Source organism: Nansenia antarctica (genome assembly GCF_963989245.1).
Source record: "Nansenia antarctica genome assembly, chromosome: 3".
Lineage (NCBI taxonomy): Eukaryota > Metazoa > Chordata > Actinopteri > Argentiniformes > Microstomatidae > Nansenia > Nansenia antarctica.
The window spans coordinates 14,032,904-14,056,428 of record NC_137688.1 but is presented as its reverse complement, the minus strand read 5'-3'; the positions used below and the strand labels follow the sequence as shown (position 1 = coordinate 14,056,428).

The following is a 23,525-nucleotide window of genomic DNA, read 5'->3' as shown; positions in this document are numbered from 1 at the left end:
CACTTTTCGAGGATAATAGTCTTCCAGCGGTAGGCTAATGCACTTTCAACGGTGAGTATGACGATGAAGTAATGATGATGTGTCCCGTTTTTTCGGGACAAAATGGTGACCAATCACTTGGATGTGTCCCCGTGGATTAGTGTATGCTGGCTCTTTCATCGGAAGATCCATCGCGTATCGGGCACTTAGCCACGCCTCAGTGCCAAGCGTCGCTCGGAGGAAGGGAGATCTAAGAAGCGGGTGGCGTCTCAGACCGACTCTCCTGCTCCACTGATTCCTATCTGCCCGCCGGGTATTGTTTCGCTTGCGATTCCAGCACTGTGTGTTGACTTGATGCACTGTGTCCTGAGGCCATAAGATAGAGCTGTCATTGGGATGACATAATACACAGGTCATGACAAGTCATAAATAACACACTTAGCACTTCGGTCACCAACTGCCATAAAGAGGTGTCAATGGCAATGATTGTGTTATTTCTTTTGTCGACATGATCTACATGGAGATATAGAAGAACATTGCTCTATGATATCTATGATCTACAATATCTGTCGGAACAACAGTGGATTGTGTACATAGCCTTTATTTATGTAAACCAGCTCCTTCCCTTCTTGTGATTTTTTTTAAAGTTTTTTTTTCTTTTTTTTTTCTCCCTTTCCTAACACCAGGGGAGCCACCCCTCCTAAATTTCGTTGTTTGGTACCTGTACTGTAGCAATGACAATAAAGTCCATTCATTCATTCATTCATTCATTCATTCATTGTTTTCATACTACCTCTCACTCCTGCAGTGGAGGCTGGTGGAGGTCCAAACCGGAGGACAGGCTCATTCTAATGCATGGAATGGAATAAGGAAGTGTGTCAAGCACCATGCATTACAATGAGCCAGTCCTCCGATTTCTACCTCCACCAGCCTCCCCTGCGCTCTAGGGATACTGTTACGGCTGGGCCTCCACACACACCCTCCCCCGCCCCCACAGCTCGAGCAGCCGCCGCAGGTGAAGCTTGTTCCCGTTAATTGGATGGTTATCGAGCCACAGCCAGACCAGCACACCTGTCTCCACTCCCAATCAACCCTCTGGCTACATCTACCCTGGACTTCCATTCACTCATCGTCAGTTCTTCCCTAAGAATGGCCTGGCAAGTATCATCTGTCTACCAGTCGTGTAATGCTATACCTATTTTAACATTTCCTATTCTCTGAGCCTTATGTACCCTAGGGTTGTCATATTGCACATAGTATTATTGCACATTCATTTAAAGTGTCGCAGTTTGCAGGTTTGAAATGTACACAGTTGTGTTTCAGTATTACACTTGATTTCAATCTAGTAGCTGCCATCAATTTGTCTAGATTGTCCAGGGCCTAGAACCTAGGTCTTTGCTGTGTTCAGGGCCTGAATGGCCCTGGGGTAGAAGCTGAGCTTCAGTCTGTTTGTCCTTGCGAACATGGTCTGAACCGCCTGTTCGAGGGCAGCCGAGCAAAGTGTTCGTACCCAGGGTGGGATGGGTCTCTGGAGATCTTGGAGGCCTTCCTGAGGCAGCGTGTGTTGTACAGCTCTTCCAGAGAGGGGAGGGGGGCGCCGGTGATCTTCTGGGCCGATCTCACGACTCTCTGTAGCGCATTCCTCTCTGCGGCTGTGCAGCTGGAGAACCAGATGCAGATGCAGTAGGTGAGGATGCTCTCCACTGCGCAGCGGTAGAAGGCCACCAGCATCTCCTGACCGATGTGGTCTTTCCTGAGGACTCTCAGGAAGTAGAGCCGCTGTTGTGCCTTCTTGATGATGGCTGCTGTGTTGTTCTTCCAGGACAGGTCATCCTGTATGTGTACTATACACAGTGTATAGTACACATAGTATGTGTACTATACACATACATACATATACAGGTCATCCTGTACTATGCTCTTATGACTATTTTTGTGATTTGTATTTTCCCATATACAAATTCTCTTGTGCTTTTTTGGATGTGCACTTACCTTTTGTACTGGCCTACCGTAGAGACTTACCCTGTTTCTCTGTCTTCTACAGCCCACGCCAGCCACTACCGCCAGCCCGCCAGGCTGAAACCCCTGGACTCATCATACCTGTTTTTCCACCCCTCTCCACTGTAAATAAATACCCTACGCCGGGGTCAACACAGTATTCTGCCTCCGGTGTCGTGTTCTTGAGCCCCTTAACTACCGTGGCATAACAGATACTGTATCTCTTCTTCCCCTCGTCTCTTCTCCGTCATCTGACTGCACTGATCTCAGATAACGGACAGGCCCTTGTTAGGCTATTGCAGTGAAGCCTTGACTTGGATGACTGTGTGGGAGAGGTGATTTCTGTTCAGTAGGGGCACATGATGGATTGCTTCTGATGTCCAGTGCGCATGAATTCAAAATCTAGATTCCCACACTCCACTCCATCCAGCTGTGCCCCTGTGTGTGTGTGTGTGTGTGTCACTCTCTCTGCGAGACAGGCTCTCTGTTGTTTATCAGCACTCAACCTTGCCAAAACCCCTTGTTATAGGCCTGTGTGTGTGTGTGTGCGTGTGTGCACGTGTGTGTGTGTGTCCCTGTATGTCCCATCTGAACCTGTCCTATTCCACAGGGTCACAGATTCTGCTGAGTCTCTCTCTGACATGACCATTCATCTGTGCTGGAGCCACAAATAGCCCCATGTCGGCTGTCTGCTTCCATCCTACGGGAATTAGGCCCGGCAGCAGCAGCATCACCACGGAAACACAAGCATCACAGCAATAATGAATGTTTGAGTTGGTTCTATTCCTGAGACCTACTAGCCTCTCATGTCTAGTCTCATGTCCTGACTGTCTGGTCTTCTCTCTCTCTCTTTCTCTCTCTCTCTCTCTCTATCTCTCTCTCTTTCTCCCTCTCCCTACCTCCCTGTGAGGCATTGTTTGTTCAGCTTGTTACCGCGGTGACACTAGAACTGGAGTGAATTGCCGAGTGTTCGTCTGTGCTCCTCCTGTAGCTCGGATAATCCCCTGTTCCACATGCACAGAGCACAGCCCAAACACGCCTGGCTTCAGCCACGTCTTTTGGGACTCATTTGTCATCGTACTACTTGATACTGTATAATGCCTTATTAGTACCCGTCTCTTATAATCAATAAATGTCAAGGAAGAAACGTATCTAGAAGAAAGGAGATCACTCAACGACATGTTTATACCCCTTGATTGTAGAAGACTGTTTCATCTCAATGTGTTTGGCATGCTCACCTTCCTCAAGAGTGTCTGTTTCTCTCTCTGCTAACCTTTTGTGTTTTCTCTCTCTGTGGTAACTGTGAGCGACAGCCATGATTTATGCAACAAGCTGCCCAAGCCCGAGATGTTCCCTTGCATTAACATGAGCTGGTTTCAAAGGAACGTCCGAGTCCTCACCTGCCCCATCCTCCCTCCCTAACCCCAGCATCATTCCCCCAGCCCCCCTCCTTAACCCCCAGTATCACTCCCTAGCCCCATCCTCCCTCCCTAACCCCAGCATCACCCCCCTACCATCCTCCCTCCCTAACCCCAGCATCACCCCCCTACCATCCTCCCTCCCTAACCCAAGCATCATCCCCCTCCCTCATCCTCCCTCCCTAACCCCAGAATCACTCCCTAGCCCCATCCTCCCTCCCTAACCCCAGCCCCCCTCCCCCATCCTCCCTCCCTAACCCCAGCCCCCTCCCCCCTCCCCCCTCCTCCCTCCCTAACCCCAGCATCACTCCCTAGCCCCATCCTCCCTCCCTAACCCCAGCCCCCCTCCCCCATCCTCCCTCCCTAACCCCAGCCCCCCTCCCCCATCCTCCCTCCCTAACCCCAGCCCCGCTCCCCCCTCCTCCCTCCCTAACCCCAGCACCATCCCCCTACCAGCCACCCTAACCCCAGGCACAACTATCTCAGACAGTTAATGTAAACAAATACGGGCTATATGAATTCTGACTTAGGTTTGGGAGGGGGCGGTAGAGCATGCCGTGGCTGGGCATAGTGTCTGAAGCTGCTGGGATGGCCTCGAGACTTAAGCAGATTAGACAGTTTCTGTCTTCACCCTTGGGCTAGCTGATTAGCATTAGCTAATGATCTCCATTCACGCAGGGGGGCAGTGAATTTGCATTAGCGTTAGCAGCATCAATGTTAGCATCATTAGAGTCTACTTAGACCCATCACTGCCAGACTGCCCTTCTCTCTCTAGCGGTCCTTCAGTAGGCTGAAGTGGGACCTGACCGTGGTGGTTCAAAAGCTCCAATTCAACAGCCACCTCATTTGCAGCCACTTTGACATTCATCGTATTCATCGACTTGGCTTGGTTTTCATTTTGCGTACCACAAATGATAATGGTGTCCAAAAGTGGTTTTATTCAGCTTCAATGACACACTTTGATTGGCTAGAGATGAGGCGGATACAGGCAATTATATGGCCAATACATACAAATGTCTTCATTTCCACGTAGCTGTAAGGGTGCTTTGCATCTGAAGATGGTGGGGGTAGAAAATCAGAGAATGTTTGCTATCATTCCTAATTCCATTCCATGCATTACAATGAGTCTGTCCTCTGATTTCTACCTCCACCAGCCTCCCCTGGTTCAGAACTTCTGAACCAGAGGTCACCATTCTCATCGTTTTTTTTTATTCACTGCCTGTTTCATTACAGCACAAAACAACACTTAAGGACATGATCTCTGCTCCAGTGAACTGCTGTGCACTTTCTCTCTCTGATTGCCTCCAAACATATTGCTTCTCTGCCAAGAATGCGAAAGGGGGGGGGGGGGGGGGGGGGGAAGAGAAGAAATAAAAGAACAAGAAGAAGAAGAACAAGAAGAAGAAGAAGGAGGAGAGATTAAGGGAGGGAGAGGAAGAGAGTGAGAGGGGTGTAGAGAAGGGGCAGCGTTTGGTTCTGCTATGTCATTGGTGAGTTGGATCAGTGGGTTAATGGGTTAGAAACGGTTTAGTTTGTAGGTTTTGGTCCGTATGTCGGCAACCAATCAAAATGTTCAGACTTTTATTTTGAAACACAGAAATACATTTCAACGTTGTTGAGAATCACAACACAAACTCGTTAGTCAAGCCAAAATACTGCAATGCAATGGATTCAGTGAGTAATACCCACTGCTACCTATAACACTTTGACACTTTCATTAAATCGGATGCCGACATGCGGACCAAAACACTAGAACGTGTCACATTTGCCTGACAGCTGTTCTGATTCCTACTAGCAGGAGGCCTGCGGCTGCTCACTGGGGCTCCTCTTTACCTCCCTCCCTCCTCCACCTCCCTCTCTCTCCCTCATTCCCCCTTGCTCTCTCTCTCTCTCTCCTCCTCCCTTCCTCCCTCCCTCTCTCTCTCCCCCCCTTTCTCTCTCTTGCACTCTCTCCCTCATTCCCTTACTCTTCCTCCCTCCTCTCTTTCCCTCCATCCACAGAGGAGGGGAAGAGGGGCACAACAGGGACTGCCCTTCCTGCTGAAACTAGTGTGAGGGATGCCTGTCTGGCGTTGGTGCGATGCCACACCGACAGGGAGAGAGGGGGAAAGGGAGAGAGAGAGAGAGAGAGAGAGAGAGAGAGAGAGAGAGAGAGAGAGAGAGAGAGAGAGAGAGAGAGAGAGAGAGAGAGAGAGAGAGAGGCAGAGAAGAGGAGAGGGGAAAAGGGAGAAAGGAGTAGAGGGAGAAAAGCATAGAGACGACTAAAGGTGGAGGAACAGACATAATATGAGGGAGGTTTTCTCATTCCGTCCACATGTCTCTGTAACGGGTGTGATAAGAGAGATAACAGTCACTACCACTGAGATGTCCTTCCAGAGCCCAGTCAAAGCCATCTAATCGTGGAAAATATGAGCTATCATCACTGTTGTGTGTATATGGTTTTATATGATCACGATCATTATATACGATCATCACACCTCAGGTATATTTGATTTAAACACACTTTGAAGTGTGACATGCAAATCAAAGTGAACACCAAATCTGTGTGGAGTTAGTGGCGTGTAGTGTCCTCCTAGACCTGTGTCCGTCCATGCTCTCTGACTTCCCATGGAAACCCAGACGTAGATGGAGACACAGAGACTGTTCAGACCTCATCACGGAAACTAGGCACAGACAAACAATATAGCAACAGTTCTCCACATGCAGCCCACACACATCAATGGCTGTCAGCAGCATGCGTGTGAGTTGACGCACTTTGGCTGGAGTCAACGGCACGTTCACTCGCGCAATTACCCTTATCTTATTTTCATGCGAGGCATTAAAAATGCATTAGCTCCACGCCTCCACTGCAATTAGGATAGCTCTGCCAGTTGTGAAAAAATAATACATATTTAAATGAGAGATACAGATTAATGCAAAATCTTTCATTGCATTTTAATTCCCCAGGATTTCACCCAGCAGAGCCTGAGAAAGAGGGGGCAATAACAGGAGCGATTTACATGATCCACTTCACTTCCTGTTCCCAAGTCTCCCTGTCTGTCACAGGCTCACTCACTTGTACTACTCACTTGTACCTCCATATCTACAAATCTCCCTATAGTGCCATTTAATGCGTATTGTACTGGCAGCTCTACTCAAAAGTGGTGCCTCTGATCTCTGTCTAGAATCAACATGGTTGACTGACACGTTGCTGTCACTAGCTGGTTATGTAAGCCCATTTCCAGGATTTCTGGTACCATTATCCTCCCCTCCCCCCTCTCTCTCTCTCTCTCTCTCTTACACCGACACACACACACGCACACACACACACACACACACACACACACACACACACACACACACACAAGCACACACACACACACACACACACACACACACACACACACACACACACACACACACACACAAGCACACACACACACACACACACACACACACACAAACACACAACCAAACACACGCATCCCCACACACGCATCCCCACACACGCAGAAAATCTCTTCCCCAAGGCTTACAAGGTCATTAACATGGAGTAACCACAACTAACCTCACTGTTCCGAGGCACTGATCTGAAAAGACAACACTGCTTGGAGAGGGTCCGTCCAGCACAGCTTGGAAAAGAGAAAATGGGGTGGGGGGGGGGGGCTTTTTAGATAAATCTAACTGAGTTTATTGACTGAGGTTGACATTGTAGGATGTATGGTTTGGCATTGGAACAGATGATGCTGGTGTAGCGTTGACACCCTGCTTCCCTGGCTCGTAGCCATCACTCCCAATGATGTCAGTGAAATAAATGTCCGTTATTTTCCTGTGGCACGCTTGAGGAGGTTTAGCTGAGGCAAGGACAGTCCTGGTGGTGGAGAACCATGGTTCTTCCATGGAGAACCGAGTGTATGTGTGTGTGTGTGTGTGTGTGTGTGTGTGTGTGTGTGTCTGCCTGCCTGCCTGTCTGTCTGTCTGTTTTCGTAACTAACATAACAGTTTCATAGCTGTCCTCTAAATCTCCAGTAAGTTAATGGAGATGTTCAGAGAGAGTGAGTACAGAGTTGCGTGGGAACACATGTAAGTCTGAACAGAGCTTGTGTTGTTTCTGAGAAGCCTGGACCAACAGAGAGACCCACAGATGGACAGAGTGCTTCAGTCAGTTATGCAAAACTAATGAAACCTTCAGGGGCATGACCCCCTCTGATTGGGCAGGTTTCCCTTTCCCAGGGAGAACAACGGCACTGTAACTCATGACACTCACACTGTACACAGACCATAAGACACACACACACACACACTGTACACAGACCATAAGACACACACACACACACACACACACACTGTACACAGACCATAAGACAGCTCATGACATTCACACTGTACACAGACCATAAGACACACACACAAAGTACACAGACCATAAGACACACACACACACACACACACTGTACACAGACCATAAGACAGATCATGTCATGAAAATGAACAAACACACTTTTAATCAGGAAGTAAGGTAGAGTCCTGTACTGGCACATTTCGATGACTGCGAAGCAGAAACTGTGTTAGAGTATCATCTTCTGGGATGCACATTATCTTCAGTGTTCACTACGGCACATGTTCTAGGTAATACGGTAGATCACGGTGGAGGCTGGTGGTGATAGAAATTGGAGGACAGTTTCATTGTAATGCATGTAATGGAATGATGAGCCTTGTTCCCCGATTTCAACCTCCACCAGCCTCCCTTCAGAGATTAACATCTTGACTGTGAAAAATACATTTAATTTATTTATTTAAATTGCACAAATGACATGTTAGTTGTTGAGGTAGGGGGATAACACAAACACATCATGTTGTAAAGTTGACAAGTATGATTCGAATATCTTCTCCGCTATAGTTGTACACTTATCAGTTTTGGTGTGCTCTATTACTTATGTACACTCAAGTGCAATCAAAAAACTGTCCAGAAAAAATACAAAAAGCATAATGATTTGTTTCACATCTCAAGTTCTGTGTCATAACAATCATAGTGTCGTTAACCAGACCACAACGTAATGATGGGAGACTTATTATTATTACTTATTATGAAGACAAAAAAACAGCATGTCAAATGTTTTTATAATATTCTTAAGACAAGTATCTACTGACAGGCCACCTGGTAATGTGTTAGAACAATCACAGGACACAATGTACAGTACACTGTAAGATGAGCATTTCATTTATACAAAAAAACATGTTTGGAAATTCTGCAAATGGTGCAGGTGTTTGTCATTAAATAATTCATAGGCTACTTTGTCAATTTGGTTATTATTATCAGCTGTCAATCATTTGGATTCAGAGCAAGGTACGGCCCATGAATTATGAACTATGGCAGTATCGGTAGGACCTGTTGTTGTGAAACCAATATTCATAACAAAACACACTTAATGTTGCTGTGTGCAAGAGAACACCTTACAAAGCATTAGGCCTACAGTTGAAGTCGGAAGTTTACATACAGTATACTGAGGTTGATGTCATTAAAACTATTTTTTTAACCACTCCTTAGATGTCATTTCAACAAACTATACTTTTGGCAAGTTGCTTAGGACATCTACTTTCTGCATGACAAAGTCATTGTTCCACCAATTTACAGACAGATTATTTAACTGATAATTCACTATATCCCAATTCCAGTGGGTCAGCATTTTACATACACTCAATGCCTCTTTTCTTGACATCATGAGCAAGACCTCAGACAAGAAATTGTGGACCTCCACAAGTCTGGTTCATCCTTGGGAGCAATGTCCAAACACCTGAAGGTACCACATTCATCTGTACAAACAATAGAACGCAGGTATAAACACCGTGGGACCACACAGCCGTCATACCGCGCAGGAAGGAGACGCGTTCTGTCTCCTAGAGATGAATGTACAAAATGTATGAAAAGTGCAAATCAATCCCAGACCAACAGCAAAGGACTGTGTGAAGATGCCGGAGGAAACGGGTACAAAAGTATCTATGTCCACAGGCCGCTCAGCGAGGAAGAAGCCACTGCTCCAAAACCGCCATAAAAAAGCTGGACTACGGTTCGCAACGGCACATGAGGACAAAGATCTTACTTTTTGGAGAAATCTGGTCTGATGAAACAAAAGTGTAACTGTTTGGCAGTTACCGTGCAGCACAGGGGTGGCAGCATCACGTTGTGTGGGGTGATTTGCTGCAGAAGGGACAGGTGCACTTCACCTCACACTTCAATAGATGGTATCATGAGGAAGGAAAATGATGTGAATATATATTCTCAAGACATCAGCCAGGAAGTTAAAACTCGGTCGCAAATGTGTCTTGCAAATGGACAATGACCCCAAGCATATTTCCAAAGTTGTGGCAAAATGGCTTACGGACAACAACGTCAAGGTATTGGAGTGGCCAACACAAAGAGTTCAGCCTCAATCCTATAGAACATGTGTGGGCAGAACTGAAAAAGTGTGTGCGAGTATGGAGGAGGCCTACAAACCCGACTCAGTTAAACCAGTTCTGTCAGGAGGAATGGGCCAAAATTCCACCAACTTATTGTGTGATGCTCTAACTGTTTACTAACTCTGGTTATTCTAGTCTAACTCTAACTACTAACGTTTGACCCAAGTTAAACAATTTAAAGGCAATGCTACCAAATATTAACTCAGTGTATGTCAACCTCTGACCTACTGAGAATGTGATGAAAAAAATAAAATAAAAGCTGAAATAAATCATTCTCCCTACTATTATCCTGACACTTCACATTCTTAAAATAAAGTAGTGATCCAAACTGATCTAAGACAGGGAATGTTTACTGGGATTAAATGTCAGGAACTGTGAAAAACGGAGTTTAAATGTATTTGGCTCAGGTGTATGTAAACTTCCAAACTGTATATATTCTCCTGTGTTTGTACGCAATTATTTCACTTGTTTAGGAAATGTGCATTCCAGCTCAGAGTGTCCTCTCTTTTGAACATTCTGTTGATTTGACAATAACGCACCCAATGTCATGTCCAAAATCAAGTCTCAGCAGTCAGCAATAGCTCTGGTTAATGTAGTGTTTTAAGTCACTTGTGGATTCATTTACATGTCTATTCATTCAGTATATAAATATGATTTGGTTTGACTCATAAACCCTATGATGCTTGTAGTAGCAGCGCCTGTTGTGCTGCACGTTTACATACATACTGCACATGTAATAGGGTGTGTGTTGCATTATGTGTGTGTGTGTGTGTGTGTGTGTGTGTGTGTGTGTGTGTGTGCGTGCATGTGCGTGTGCGTGTCTGTGTGGTGTTTGAGGGAGCAGGGTCTGACAGTACTAGGTTGTATGCTTCCCAGTCCCAGGGTGATCGTTCCCAGAGGCGTGTCAGTTCCCTAGCATGGCACGAATCCCCTCTCCTCCAGCTCCTTCTTCAGCTCTCAGGGCCAGTGACACTGTGCTCTTGCTGGACTCACTCTGCTACAATGGAGGCTGGTGGAGGTAGAAATCAGAGGACGGGCTTATTGTAATGCATGAGACGGAATGAGGAATGGTATCAAACGCACATATGTGACAGCAGCTGGTGAAAGCAGGAACAAATCGACAACTGACCAAATGTTCAGACTTTTATTTTGAAAAATGAATACATCATTTGTAAAATCAATGACACAATCGCTAGTCAAGACAAAATATTACAATGCAATGGATTCGGTGAGTAATTCCCACTACTCTACACTAACTAGTTAGTAGTGGGGATTACTCACCGAGTTTGTGGCTTGACTAGCGCGTGTGTCATTGATTTTCAACACCTTTGAAATTAATTTAAGATTTTCAGAATAAAAGTCTGAACATTTTGATTGGTTGACTTGTTCCTGGTTTGCCAGCTGCAGTCACGTTTGACACCATTCCTAATTCCATTCCATGTGTTAGAATGAGCTGTCTTCCAACCAGCCTCCACTGCTATACCACTGTACAAACAGGGACACTGCTATGAGTCCCTATGGTATGACATGGCCACTGCAAATGGTCCAAGGACTCTCAAGCACCCTGCATTCACTTCACAGTCTCACTGCTATCACACACACACACTGCCCTCACACAGACACACTGCCCTCACACACACACACTGCCCTCACACACATACTGCCCTCACACACACACTGCCCTCACACACACACTGCCCTCACAGACACACTTCCCTCACACACACTGCCCTCACAGACACACTGCCCTCACACACACTGCCCTCACACACACTGCCCTCACAGACACACTTCCCTCACACATACTGCCCTCACAGACACACTGCCCTCACACACACACTGCCCTCACACACACACTGCCCTCACACACACACACACTGCCCTCACACACACACACTGCCCTCACACACACACTGCCCTCACAGACACACTGCCCTCACACACATACTGCCCTCACAGACACACTGCCCTCACACACACATACTGCCCTCACACACACATACTGCCCTCACACACACACTGCCCTCACAGACACACTGCCCTCACACACACTGCCCTCACACACACACACTGCCCTCACACACACATACTGCCCTCACACACACACTTCCCTCACACATACTGCCCTCACAGACACACTGCCCTCACACACACACTGCCCTCACAGACACACTGCCCTCACACACACACTGCCCTCACACACACACACTGCCCTCACACACACACTGCCCTCACACACACACTGCCCTCACACACACACTGCCCTCTCACACACACTGCCCTCACACACATACTGCCCTCACACACACACACTGCCCTCACAGACACACTGCCCTCACACACACACACTGCCCTCACACACATACTGCCCTCACACACACACACTGCCCTCACAGACACACTGCCCTCACACACACACACACACACACACACACACACACACTGCCCTCACACACACACTGCCCTCACAGACACACTGCCCTCACACACACATACTGCCCTCACACACACACTGCCCTCACAGACACACTGCCCTCACACACACACACACTGCCCTCACACACACACACACTGCCCTCACACACACACACACACACACACACACACACACACACTGCCCTCACACACACACTGCCCTCACAGACAGACTGTACTCACTGCAAAAGGGAACCTCATAGCACTCCTCAGACTGCCTGCTCTCCATGAGAACAACACACGCCCTTTGCAATATAGGGCTAGAAAAGCACTGCGAGCAATCAGTCAGTTCTTGTTTAGACTGAGCGACTCTACGCTGTGACCCCCTGGACAGAGTCTGTGGCAGCGCAGCAGGATGAAGAACGCCTTGCGGAAGTCTTCGTTGAAGGCGTAAATGACGGGGTTGAGGGAGGAGTTGGCCCAGCCGAACCACACAAACACATCGAACGTGGTGGGGCTGATACAGGGGAAGGCCTCCTTGCCTCCAGGGGGCGACTGTTCACAGAAGGGCACCATGCAGTTGAGGATGAAGAAGGGCAGCCAACAGAACACAAACACGCCCATGATCACCGACAGCGTCTTGAGGACTTTAGTCTCCCGTTTGAACGTCATTTTAAAGGAGCTCTCAGATTCGCATTCGCCGATGCTGGAGTCTCCTCCCATGCTGTTGTGTCGGTTCTTGGCACTCTCGGCTGCCCTCTCCAGGGCGGAGATCCTTCTGATCTGCCTGTGGGCGATGCGGTAGATCTGGGTGTAGGTGGCCACCATGATGCCCACGGGGATGTAGAAACTGATGAGGGAGGTGGAGATGGCATAGGTCCTGTTCAGGCTGGAGTCACAGTTCTCTGGGATACGGGCTCCTGATGTAGCATTGGCACCTAGGAGGCCAGAGAAGCGTGGGGGTGTGGTGGAGGCGGGGGTCTGGGCCTTGTGCCAGTTGAGCTGCACAGGGATGAAGGAGATGAGGACAGACAGGGTCCAGGCCACGCTGATCATCACAAACGCCACTCTGGGTGTCATCTTCCTCTCGTAACGGAACGGACTGGAGATAGCCCAGTATCGATCCACACTGATCACACACAAGTTCAAGATGGACGCCGTGGAACACATGATGTCGAAAGCCACCCAGGTGTCGCAGAATGCTCCGAATGGCCAGAACCCGATGATCTCCGCCACCGCCTTCCACGGCATCACCAAGATGGCCACTAGGAGGTCCGAAACGGCCAATGAGATCACAAAGAAGTTGGTCACTTTGGAGCGCAGGTGGCGGAACTTGGTGACAGCGGTGCAGACCAGAATGTTCCCCAGTAGGGTGGTCAGGATGAGCAGGGAGAGGAAGCAGCCAGTCAGGACGCGGCCAGATGAGGTGTCGTCCAATAGGCCGCTGTTGATGGTGAGGTTCATCAGATCCATTGCTGCTGGGGGTGTGTGTTGTTCGGGGGCCGTGATCTTTCAGCTCATCGTTGAGAGTGAGGCTGCTTCAGAGTGAAGCATTAAATGATAGGAGCCCTAGTGCGCCTCTCCCTTCCATCCAAAGCAGTGTTTTCCGATGTGTGTTTGTTTGTGTCTCCTGATAAATGATAACCTTCCAGGCTAACTCTCCCTAGGAAGGACATTCTTCCTGATTGTGTGTATCAGTTTGACATCCTTTGTACATCAGGGGTGGATGCTAGCACATGTTCCCTCAGGGATATCAGTGGGTTTTAAATCTCCTATTCCAGCCTCTGTAAAGGCCATGTGAAATCCCCTTGTGTGAAATATCCCATAGCTTCAGCAGTCCACTCACAGGCTTACTGAACTGACACTATCAGCGGCAGCACTGGGGAAAAGAGAGGAGGAGTGTCAATGCAATAAATGACCAAATATGTTGGTGCAGTGTTACAGAGAATATTTCTGAAAATAGTAAATCGCTTTTTTCCTCTCTCAAGTTCAAAAACACTGTGGTGATATCCTCTTAAATTACCTCTGGTCTGATAACGGTTTCACTCTACTCCACACATTTCCATAGACATTGCCCTATACAAGAGCATAATGCGTCTATTCTATGTGTAGGCTAACTCAACTAATCTGATATATATATAGTCCTATACAAAAACATGGTGTTAAAGCCGTCTCTGACACAGTACATTGTAGTTTATGTCGCTTTTACGCACAGCATATGACCTTCAGATCAGCTCTATGGAGTGGTAACCATCCTATTTCTATTCCGTCTCTAAATCCTAATGCATAGTTTGCGCCTCTAATTTAGCCTTAGAAAAACTGCGCGGGTTACAAATACACAGACACCACTCAATGTCAAAGCACACTCACTTGCTTTCTGGGCTATACTCACCAATCTCTATAGGAGAATCCTTGGAGCAGCATCGAAAAGTAAGTCTCTGGAAATACACCGTTATTCCCCCATGAGAACTCCATGGCTTTAGAATGAGGCAGCCTTGACATTGTGACTTTTCCAAACAGAATGAGATTTGAAAGAACGAAGTTATAATTTCATGTAATAATTAATTCTACTTTATAACAGTTTTTCTAGCTGCGCACCAAAAGTCCTTTTGCGCAACGACGCTGTCACGCAAGGATTCCGCCAGTCCCCGCCGGGCAGAACAGAACACGACGTCTCTCGGACACCGGCGACCCCGTTTCACACCCCATTCAAAAGAAATCGAAGTGAAGGTGACACCATGTGACGGTTGCCAGTCGTTCCCCCTGCGCACTGTCATTCCGGTAATGTGGAAGCTCCGGTCTTTTGCGCCCAGGGTGATGTGTGGTTTGACTCTGACCCTTATACACACCACTATAGTGTTTACAAAACACTAAGGCATGTTTGTAATTCTAGATGTTGTTCTCTCAGTTAAAAATACAACCTCCTTTGAGAAAATGGGTGGTATACACATTTTATTGAATAAATAATGAATGAACCAGCAAGGTAGCCTTCTCTTTGTGAAAGTGAGTAAATTAATGACATCAAAGGTCTCACTGACTTTTTGCTGAGATTTGCTTACAGTGGACAGTGAGTCACCGAGGCCACCTAATGGAGGGATAGAATAGTAGAGGTGGAGAGATGGAGTGAGGACTACTGAAGGTAGGAGAGGACAGACAATGAATCAGTAATTAATAGATTGCAGGTTGTCTGTAAAAGACAGTTTAATGTCTAGCCAGGACATCATGAACTATCCCTTTCCTCTCTCTCCATCTTTGTCAGAAACGTGCACACCAAGGTTACGTTCTTTCACTGCCATCACTTTTGAAATATTCACCTCTAGCTCATAAATGGTGTGCTCCACAAATATAAAATATTGACAATGTCTGTCATACGAGACAATGTATGACAGACATTGTCAAGATTTTATATTTGTGGAGCACACCATTTTTCTCAGCCAGAAGAGCAGGCATCTTGTGTGCACATCGACACACACGGTAGTCACCACAGCTAGTGACATACATGCAGAAGTCTCATCTGGGTGATATAACCTATTCTGACAGAAATTAGAAGAAAAAAAAAAAAGCCTCCTTTCAACCATCCATCTCTATGCAGGCAGTCATTCTTGCAGAGATGCAAAGGAAATAAGGTTGCTGTAACTTTAACAAGGTCTGCAGCGAAATCACCATAAATATTGTATAAGTATTGTAGTAATGTACTAATGTATTGTAGTATTGTCGTAATGTGAGACATCTTATTAATATCTTACATCTATATTAATATCCTCCACACACACCGCTAATTGGTTGACATCTTATTTGTCTGGATGATTTAACTCGTAGATTAAACAACGTTTCTAGTCCACTTCAGCCAGTGTTTCACCCCTGGCTTCCTGCCTGATGGAGTGGTGAAGGCCATGTGGGATAGACAATGCAGTGGTGCAGCAGGACCATTTCTCTGTTGTATGAGTGATACAGTACTACACAGCAGTACAGCAGAGGTGTGGGCCTATCCATCCTCCATACATAAGAAACAGTGCTCGATGACTGCTTCTACAGCGTGGGGCGAGGTGTGAGGGATTGTTGTGTTTTGCAAAGTCATTTGGAATGCATTTGTCAAGACTCACTGATGGCTAAGCCGTTCCTGTAGATTTCCCACATGTGCCATTTATTTCCTGCTCTCTTTCTTCACCTCTCACACAGCAGATCATGTTATGGGTAAATGCTGCTATGGTAAGAGGATCATCTAGGCTGAATAAATCTCAGATATCTGTATGTAAAATGACATACTAGTTCATTATATCAACCATTGTTGATTATAATCATAATGCTTTTTTACTGTTTTATTTTTCACTGTTATAATAGTGAAAAATACTACCATTATTCACCAACAGACGTATCGAAAACAGTGAATAAATCATACTAAAAAGCAAGTGTCAGAAAGAAACAGAATCAGAATTCATGTTTTATGCTCAGCAAAAACAAAAAAACTAAAAATCTGTGGTAACGGATGCCAAAAAGAATTACAATAGGCTCCATGAGAATGCAGAGACACCTGACTGGCTTTCATTCATCTTCTATGTGCAATTCCTTATTGATCACCAAGGCTGACTCACTGATTAGTGATTATATATATATTTTCATCTGCAGCTCCCTCTCCTCATTCCCCTAGAGTCAGGCGATAGAACCTACAGACATCAGAATTCATAATGTCAACACACCAACCTGGGATTTCTAGGGGCCACATCACCTTGATGACTCACAAATCGCGGCTAGACTGTTCTTTGTTTCCTTTAATCGTGATCACATTTAGCAGCCCAATACCTCAAGCTTTCACCACAGTATCGATACTGTGGATATTACCCACAGTCATGGAACAGCCCAGCCGCTCCACCCTGTCTCAAACCCTGAGTGCAGGGAGCTGGAGCTTTAAAGGGGATCAAAGACACAGTGAGCCTGGGGTCAGAGTTCAAAGGTCATAGGTGTACAGCTGCATACTGACCAGCGACACAGGGTTCCAGTCTGACCCAGCGTGGTGTCCGGGGGTCAGAGCTGCAGCTGCTCAGCCCACGCCTGATCCCAGTTCAAAGATAGCTGCTGCAGACCTCTCATCAGTTTGACTGTCTGGACGCAGCCAGTAGGATGCATGCAGGGCTGCGGTCAACAGAGACACACAAGGTTGCCGTCAATGAATAGTTAAGGAGAGTGTTTCCCAAAAGTGTCCTTGCTCTGGAGCAGGCATCGGCTGTACAGCTGTACAATAAGCGATTCAGACAGTACAATTTGGCCCTTGGTTACTGGGCAACGAGAGCCCTGAGTGGAATCATTTTGTCTGAGGTGCGTGAGATTAAAGTGACAGAGAGATGTTGTGAGCCCAGCACAGCCATGACAAACCAGAACTATCAGTGCGTCGTTTTCACACAATGCGTCAATCATCCTGTAGTTCTTGTGCCAGAGTTGATTGTGTCAAAATCTCCAATCTCCAATCTCCAAATCTTTTTGAGGAATTCTTCAAAGCATGATAAAACTGGAGTGGAGTGGAAAACTGGTGGAATACTCAGCTGATGGAGAATAACAGTTACCCATTCACCCAAAGAACATTATAAAAGCGGGCAGTGGAAAAAAGTGAAATGGGTTGTGTTTTGGGTATGGAATCATACACTCACTGAAAACTTTATTAGGAACAGTATGCTAATACTGAGTAAGGCCTCCCTTTATTAGGAACACTATACTAATACTGGGTAGGGCCTCCCTTTGCTCTCAAAACAGCATACATTCTTTGTGGCATTGATTCTACAAGATGTTGGAAACATTCCTTTGAGATTCTGGTCCATGATGACATGATTGCATCACGCAATTCCTGCAGATTTTTCAGGTGCACTTTCAAACTGGGAATCTCCTGTTCTGCCACATCCCAAAGGTGTTCTATTGTATTCAGATCTGGTGACAGGGAAGGCCACTGAAGAACACTGAATTCATTGTCATGTTCATGAAACCAGTTTGAGACGGCTTTTGCTTTGTGACATGGTGCATTATCATGCTGGAAGTAGCCATTAGAAGATGAGTACATTGTGCCCATAAAGGGATGCACATGGTCAGCAACAATACTCAAATATGCTCTGATGATTGATTGGTATTAACGGGCCCACAGTGTACCAAGAAAACATTCCCTTGGACTGTACAGGTGTTCCTAATACACTGTTCAGTGACCGTATACAGTATACAGTATGTCTACCTCTACTGTGTGTGTGTGTGTGTGTGTGTGTGTGTGTGTGTGTGTGTGTGTGTGTGTGTGTGTGTGTGTGTGTGTGTGAAACCTCACCCCTCTCCAGATGGGTAGAATAAATAAAAGAACCAGCTTTGCGTCACAGAGAGCTTTCTCCATACTCTCAGAGAGGATGCTGGGTTATGTAATTACTAATGAATAAATGTTTTATTCATTATATATCTGCTTTGTACATCTGGATCAATAATATGCATAACACTGCATATGTGGAGATTGTGAACTTTGTGTACAGTGAAGCTATCATGTCTCATCTCACTGTCTTGTAAAGCTAACCTTTAGCTTCACTTTCTCTCTCTGAGCAGGTCAGAATATAGAAATCCATTAACATTTGATCATCTTCATAAAGGTTTGATCAGTGTCAGATCCATGAACATCTTGGAACGATGTTCTAGAATATTCATTGATGTGAGGAGAAGCGTTTCTCCTTTGTGGCTATGATGACACCCAGTATAAAGTTGCCTTACTCTCTATGCCTTCCATTCAAAAAGAGATTCTGTTCTGATGGGACTTTAGAAAGAGAACCTGATAAAAGGCAAGTTAAATAAACTAACTAACATCTAAAGTTACAGGACCTATTATGTGTAACTGTATCTGAACTCTCCTGTTGTACGTGCGGCACTATCTATATTCCTCTACTGACAAATGAAAACAAGCCATTTGTGCAGTCATCTCTTGTTTGTTATAACTCGTGAAGCATGGCATTTTGAGAATTATTATTTTATTGTAAAATATTTCTGAATAGAAAAACAACTTGCACATCATTGATGTCAATTTCTTTACAATGCACATGCATTGATTTGTTGAACAACATCCACAATCGAATGTTAATCCAGGAAATTATAAATAAATAAATAAATAAATAAGTAAATAAGCAAATAAATACTCGTCATCAATTAATAAATAATAACAATCTTATCATACATTCATAGAGCCTGTCTGTCATTTTATCTCCAGTCAACAAGAAACTTATTTTCGAACAATTATGCTTCTCTTGAGAAAATAACACAGGATAAAAATCCAGATGCTTTGAGACCAACAATAGACATTATGGGAGAACATTTAACTTAGTAATTTAACAAATAAATAGTATTAGTCATTTAAAATAAATAAATAAATAAGGCACAACTACAAGGCACAACTGTTTTTGATAAATTTGTTGATGAAGCCAATGTAATTTTGGATTTTGATTCCGAGTGGTGCCCTTGTTTTTTTCATCTGGCAGCTCTCTCTTTCTCCTTTCTCCTTTAAAAGACAAAAATAAAGACAGAGCAATAAGCATGTAGACCGACAATTAGCTAGTAGCCACCGAGTGTTGTGGTATGTTTGCTCTTCTTTTGTTGTTTAATTCCCCTTATTAATTATTAACACAGACAGACATGGTTAACTCAGTGTGAGTTTGATAGTTAGATCCCTATTTCGTTACATGTTGAACCTTGAATGCCCTGTGTAGAAGGAGTACTGTTGGTCAGCCGGTGCTGGTATAATAGTAATGCATGGAATGCTATTGAGAATGTGTGTTTGATACCATTCCTCACTCTGTTCCATCCATTACAATGAGCCCATCCTCCATTTCTACCGCCACCAACCTCCCCTGATGTAGGTTTGCAGTATGCATATTGAAACAGCGAGGATTGTGAGGCAGCACTGAGCTGAGAGAGAACATGTGATTTGTGCCCTACAGGGGCTGAACCACTGAGAGCTACCTGTCTGTCAAAAAAGATTTCACTAAACATTGTATACAAGACAAATCTGTTCAGTTTCTTACCACTCGATAGCGTTTATGTAGTAGAATGTCGGTGTTATCCCTCAGTATTTGAAGAGTGTGGTTGTGTCCATCAGACTTTGGCTTAATCCTGTTCACTGTGTCGTTCAGATTATTGGCGAAGACCCCAATGCATTTGCACTGCAATAAACACATAAGGAAATTCCATTAGACTACAATAATGGGGAATGAAGGACGGATTACTTACTGCTTTTAATGGGGAATGAAGGATGGATTACTTACTGCGTTCTCTTGCATCGTTTTGGCAGGAAAAGTCATGTCCTCCGGCTATGAAATGGAGAAAGAATAACAGTTATTTCATTGTGTAAGGTCCAGACCTTAACAATCAAGCAAATAAACATTTGAATTATTGAATAGAACATTCCTCTCTTTCTGCATTGACCGTATATGACCACTTCAGCAGCCATGAGGAAGGGATGGCCTCTCATCATCAACCTCCTCACATGCAGAACAGATCAAGTGTTACCACCAGAGGGTTGTACTTACAAAGGTGAAGTTTTCAGTTTTCTTTAGGTTTTTCAGTTCATCTAAGATCTCCTTGAGTGTTGTCGTGGCCTGGCAGAGATGCAACAGGGTGATAAGGACGACCACAGACTTCATCATTTGGTACTTCTCTCTCTCTCTGTCTTTCTGTTTCTCACACTGTCGAGTGTGAAATGATTATGATCAGATCATCTGCATTCAGCTTTTATGGGTAAACTAACAGGAAGTTGTTTTGAAGGCGTTGAACCCATGATGTCACGATACCGGAGGAATGAAGGAAAATACGGGGGAATGAGGGAAAATGACCTAAACACATACTTAAAGTTGGTTTTTTTGTGAAAGAAATTCCAAAATCCAACTGCATTCCATGAGATCTCTTTTTGAGATGACCTGAAATCTATGTTGTTCTATAACTTAGTCCTTCAGATATTATTTCAGACTAGAGAAGAAGCTGTTACAGAGGAGACTCCAGTGTGAAATGAAACCTGCTCAATATAAAGAGATGTACTAAGTACCGTAGACCTGGTCAGAGAACCCCAATGCCTCAGTGGAGGATGATGAAACAGTACTTTTTATTTGCATCTCTTGCATGTTTGCATGCTGATTGAGACACTTAATAATAATAATAATAATAATAATAATAATAATAATAATAATAATGATAATAATAATAATAATAATAATAATAATAATAATAATAATAATAATAATAATAATATAATTACTTTAGACCACTTCACTTTCCAGTGGGAGGCTGTGGCATTTTTCAGCCTCCTCTCCTGTTGCATGATGCTGTCAGAGTTGTATGAATAAGAGTTTCTGTGGGCTCCATATCAGGGTTGTCATCTTAGTCTTCCTGCTGACGTTGTCTGTGGCCGGGGACCACTGTGGCACTGTGGCAGTTAAAAGTTTTTTTTTTTTTTTTGAAGGTCATATAGATCATACATGCATGAAGATGAGGGTGTGAGAGTTTCCCAAGTCGTGGTGTTTTTGTGTGTATTGGGAGTATTTCCTCTGAGTATTAGGGGTATTTTTCTCTTTCTCTCCCTCTTTGCACCCTTTAACCAGGCATGGTGAGTCATCGTTGAACTCTTTCCTTCAAATTGGTCGACCTATAGTGCAGTAATTCTGTAGAAATTTGAAGATTTGAGTGTCACAATATATTGCTATGTTGACACAATTTCACGATTATGGTCAAATGTATGCAGCAACCGATATCATCAATGACAGCATAACAATGTAACTACAGTGTACAATGTACACATTTTAGCTGCAGTTTGTTACATATTGTATATTTGCAGCTTGCAGTGATGTTGCTCATTTATGAGGTATATTAAAGATATGGTCCTATAGAACTATAAGCGTTACCAGAATATGTATAGTTCAAAGCACAGATCATAGGAAGTCCAACTTAAGCCTATGTCAGTCTGAATTATATTACATATTTGTTGACTATAAAATATCTTAGTAAGTTCCCTTAATGGGTCATGGAGCCAGTATTTGACAAGAGAAACTTTTTTTTTTTTTTTACTGGACATATACAACAAAAGGTGTATATACATCTATGATGGGAAGAAAAAAGTATGGAGAAGGCTTGGAATGGCTCCTGATCCGACACATACCACATCATCTGTAAAACACGGAGGCCGTGTGATGACATGGGCATGCATGGCTTCCAATGGCACTGGGTCACTAGTGTTTATTGATGATGTGACAGAAAACAGAAGCAGCCAGATGAATTCTTCTATTTATGTATTTAAAGACATACTGTCTGATATACTGTTCAGCAAAGTTGATTGGACAGCACTTCACAGTACAGATGGACAATGACCCAAAACATACTGAAAAGCAACCCAGGAGGTTTTTAAGGCCAAGTCAATCACCTGATCTCAACCTGATCGAGCATGCATTTCACTTGCTGAAGAGAAAAATATTTGGGAAGAGTGGTGGTTTTATTGGCTACTGGTATCTCGCAATGCATAGCCAGGAATTCATGTGTTCTCCATGGGGAGTTCATTGCATCTTGTGACGATGAGGAGATAATATCAAATGGTAGTCCTTCTTGGCACCAACTGGAACTGTCAGTGTCCTCATCACTGGGATGTTACAGTATATGGCATTAAGATAAGGGAGGGTGCAATCACCCCACCCTTCCTACACATACAACAAGATAACTGAATGATTCTAAACAATAATTCTATAGTAAGGGAAGGATTAGTCAGAATCCAAATTCCAATATACAGATTTCTGTATGTAATTACACCCAAACTGCAAACCAGATATGCAAAAATGATTAAACAATGTTGTAAGCGTCTCTAGGCACAGAGGGAGGTCGACACATAGGAACAGTTGCAGAATAGGTTTTTATTCACTACAGCCCGGCTCAGCAACGTCACTGACGTTCTGAGCCCGTTGTTCAAACTAATAAAGAATAGACAATAAGTCCCGCGTGCTGCCGTCACTGCCGCACGCCCGCTGCGTCCCCGTTCGAGATCTCGCTCCCGCTGCTTCTCCCTTTCGGGACCCGCTCCGCCTGCCCGGCTCCCCGCACCTCACCCCCTTTCGGGGTCTCGTGCGTCCTCGCCGCGGCTCTCTCTCTCTCCCACACTGCGTCTCCGTGCGGCAGGTACTTCCTGCCCTTCTCATCTCCCGAGGGAACAAACACACACAGGTTAAATAGACCAGTGGGACAACGAGTCTGATCACTGACAATAAACTATCAATACACCTAGGTAAAACTGAAACCATC

At 44.9% G+C, this 23,525-nt stretch overlaps 1 protein-coding gene across 1 annotated transcript; it reads right to left on the bottom strand.

Moving 5' to 3' along the window:
* Positions 1 to 12,593: 12,593 nt before the first annotated feature.
* drd1a (dopamine receptor D1a) lies at positions 12,594 to 13,721 on the bottom strand (the record flags this gene model as incomplete). The annotated part of the gene is made up of 1 exon (XM_080527729.1): positions 12,594 to 13,721. One exon carries the CDS (start codon positions 13,719 to 13,721, stop codon positions 12,594 to 12,596), a length of 1,128 nt encoding a protein of 375 aa, XP_080383855.1.
* Positions 13,722 to 23,525: the final 9,804 nt, after the last annotated feature.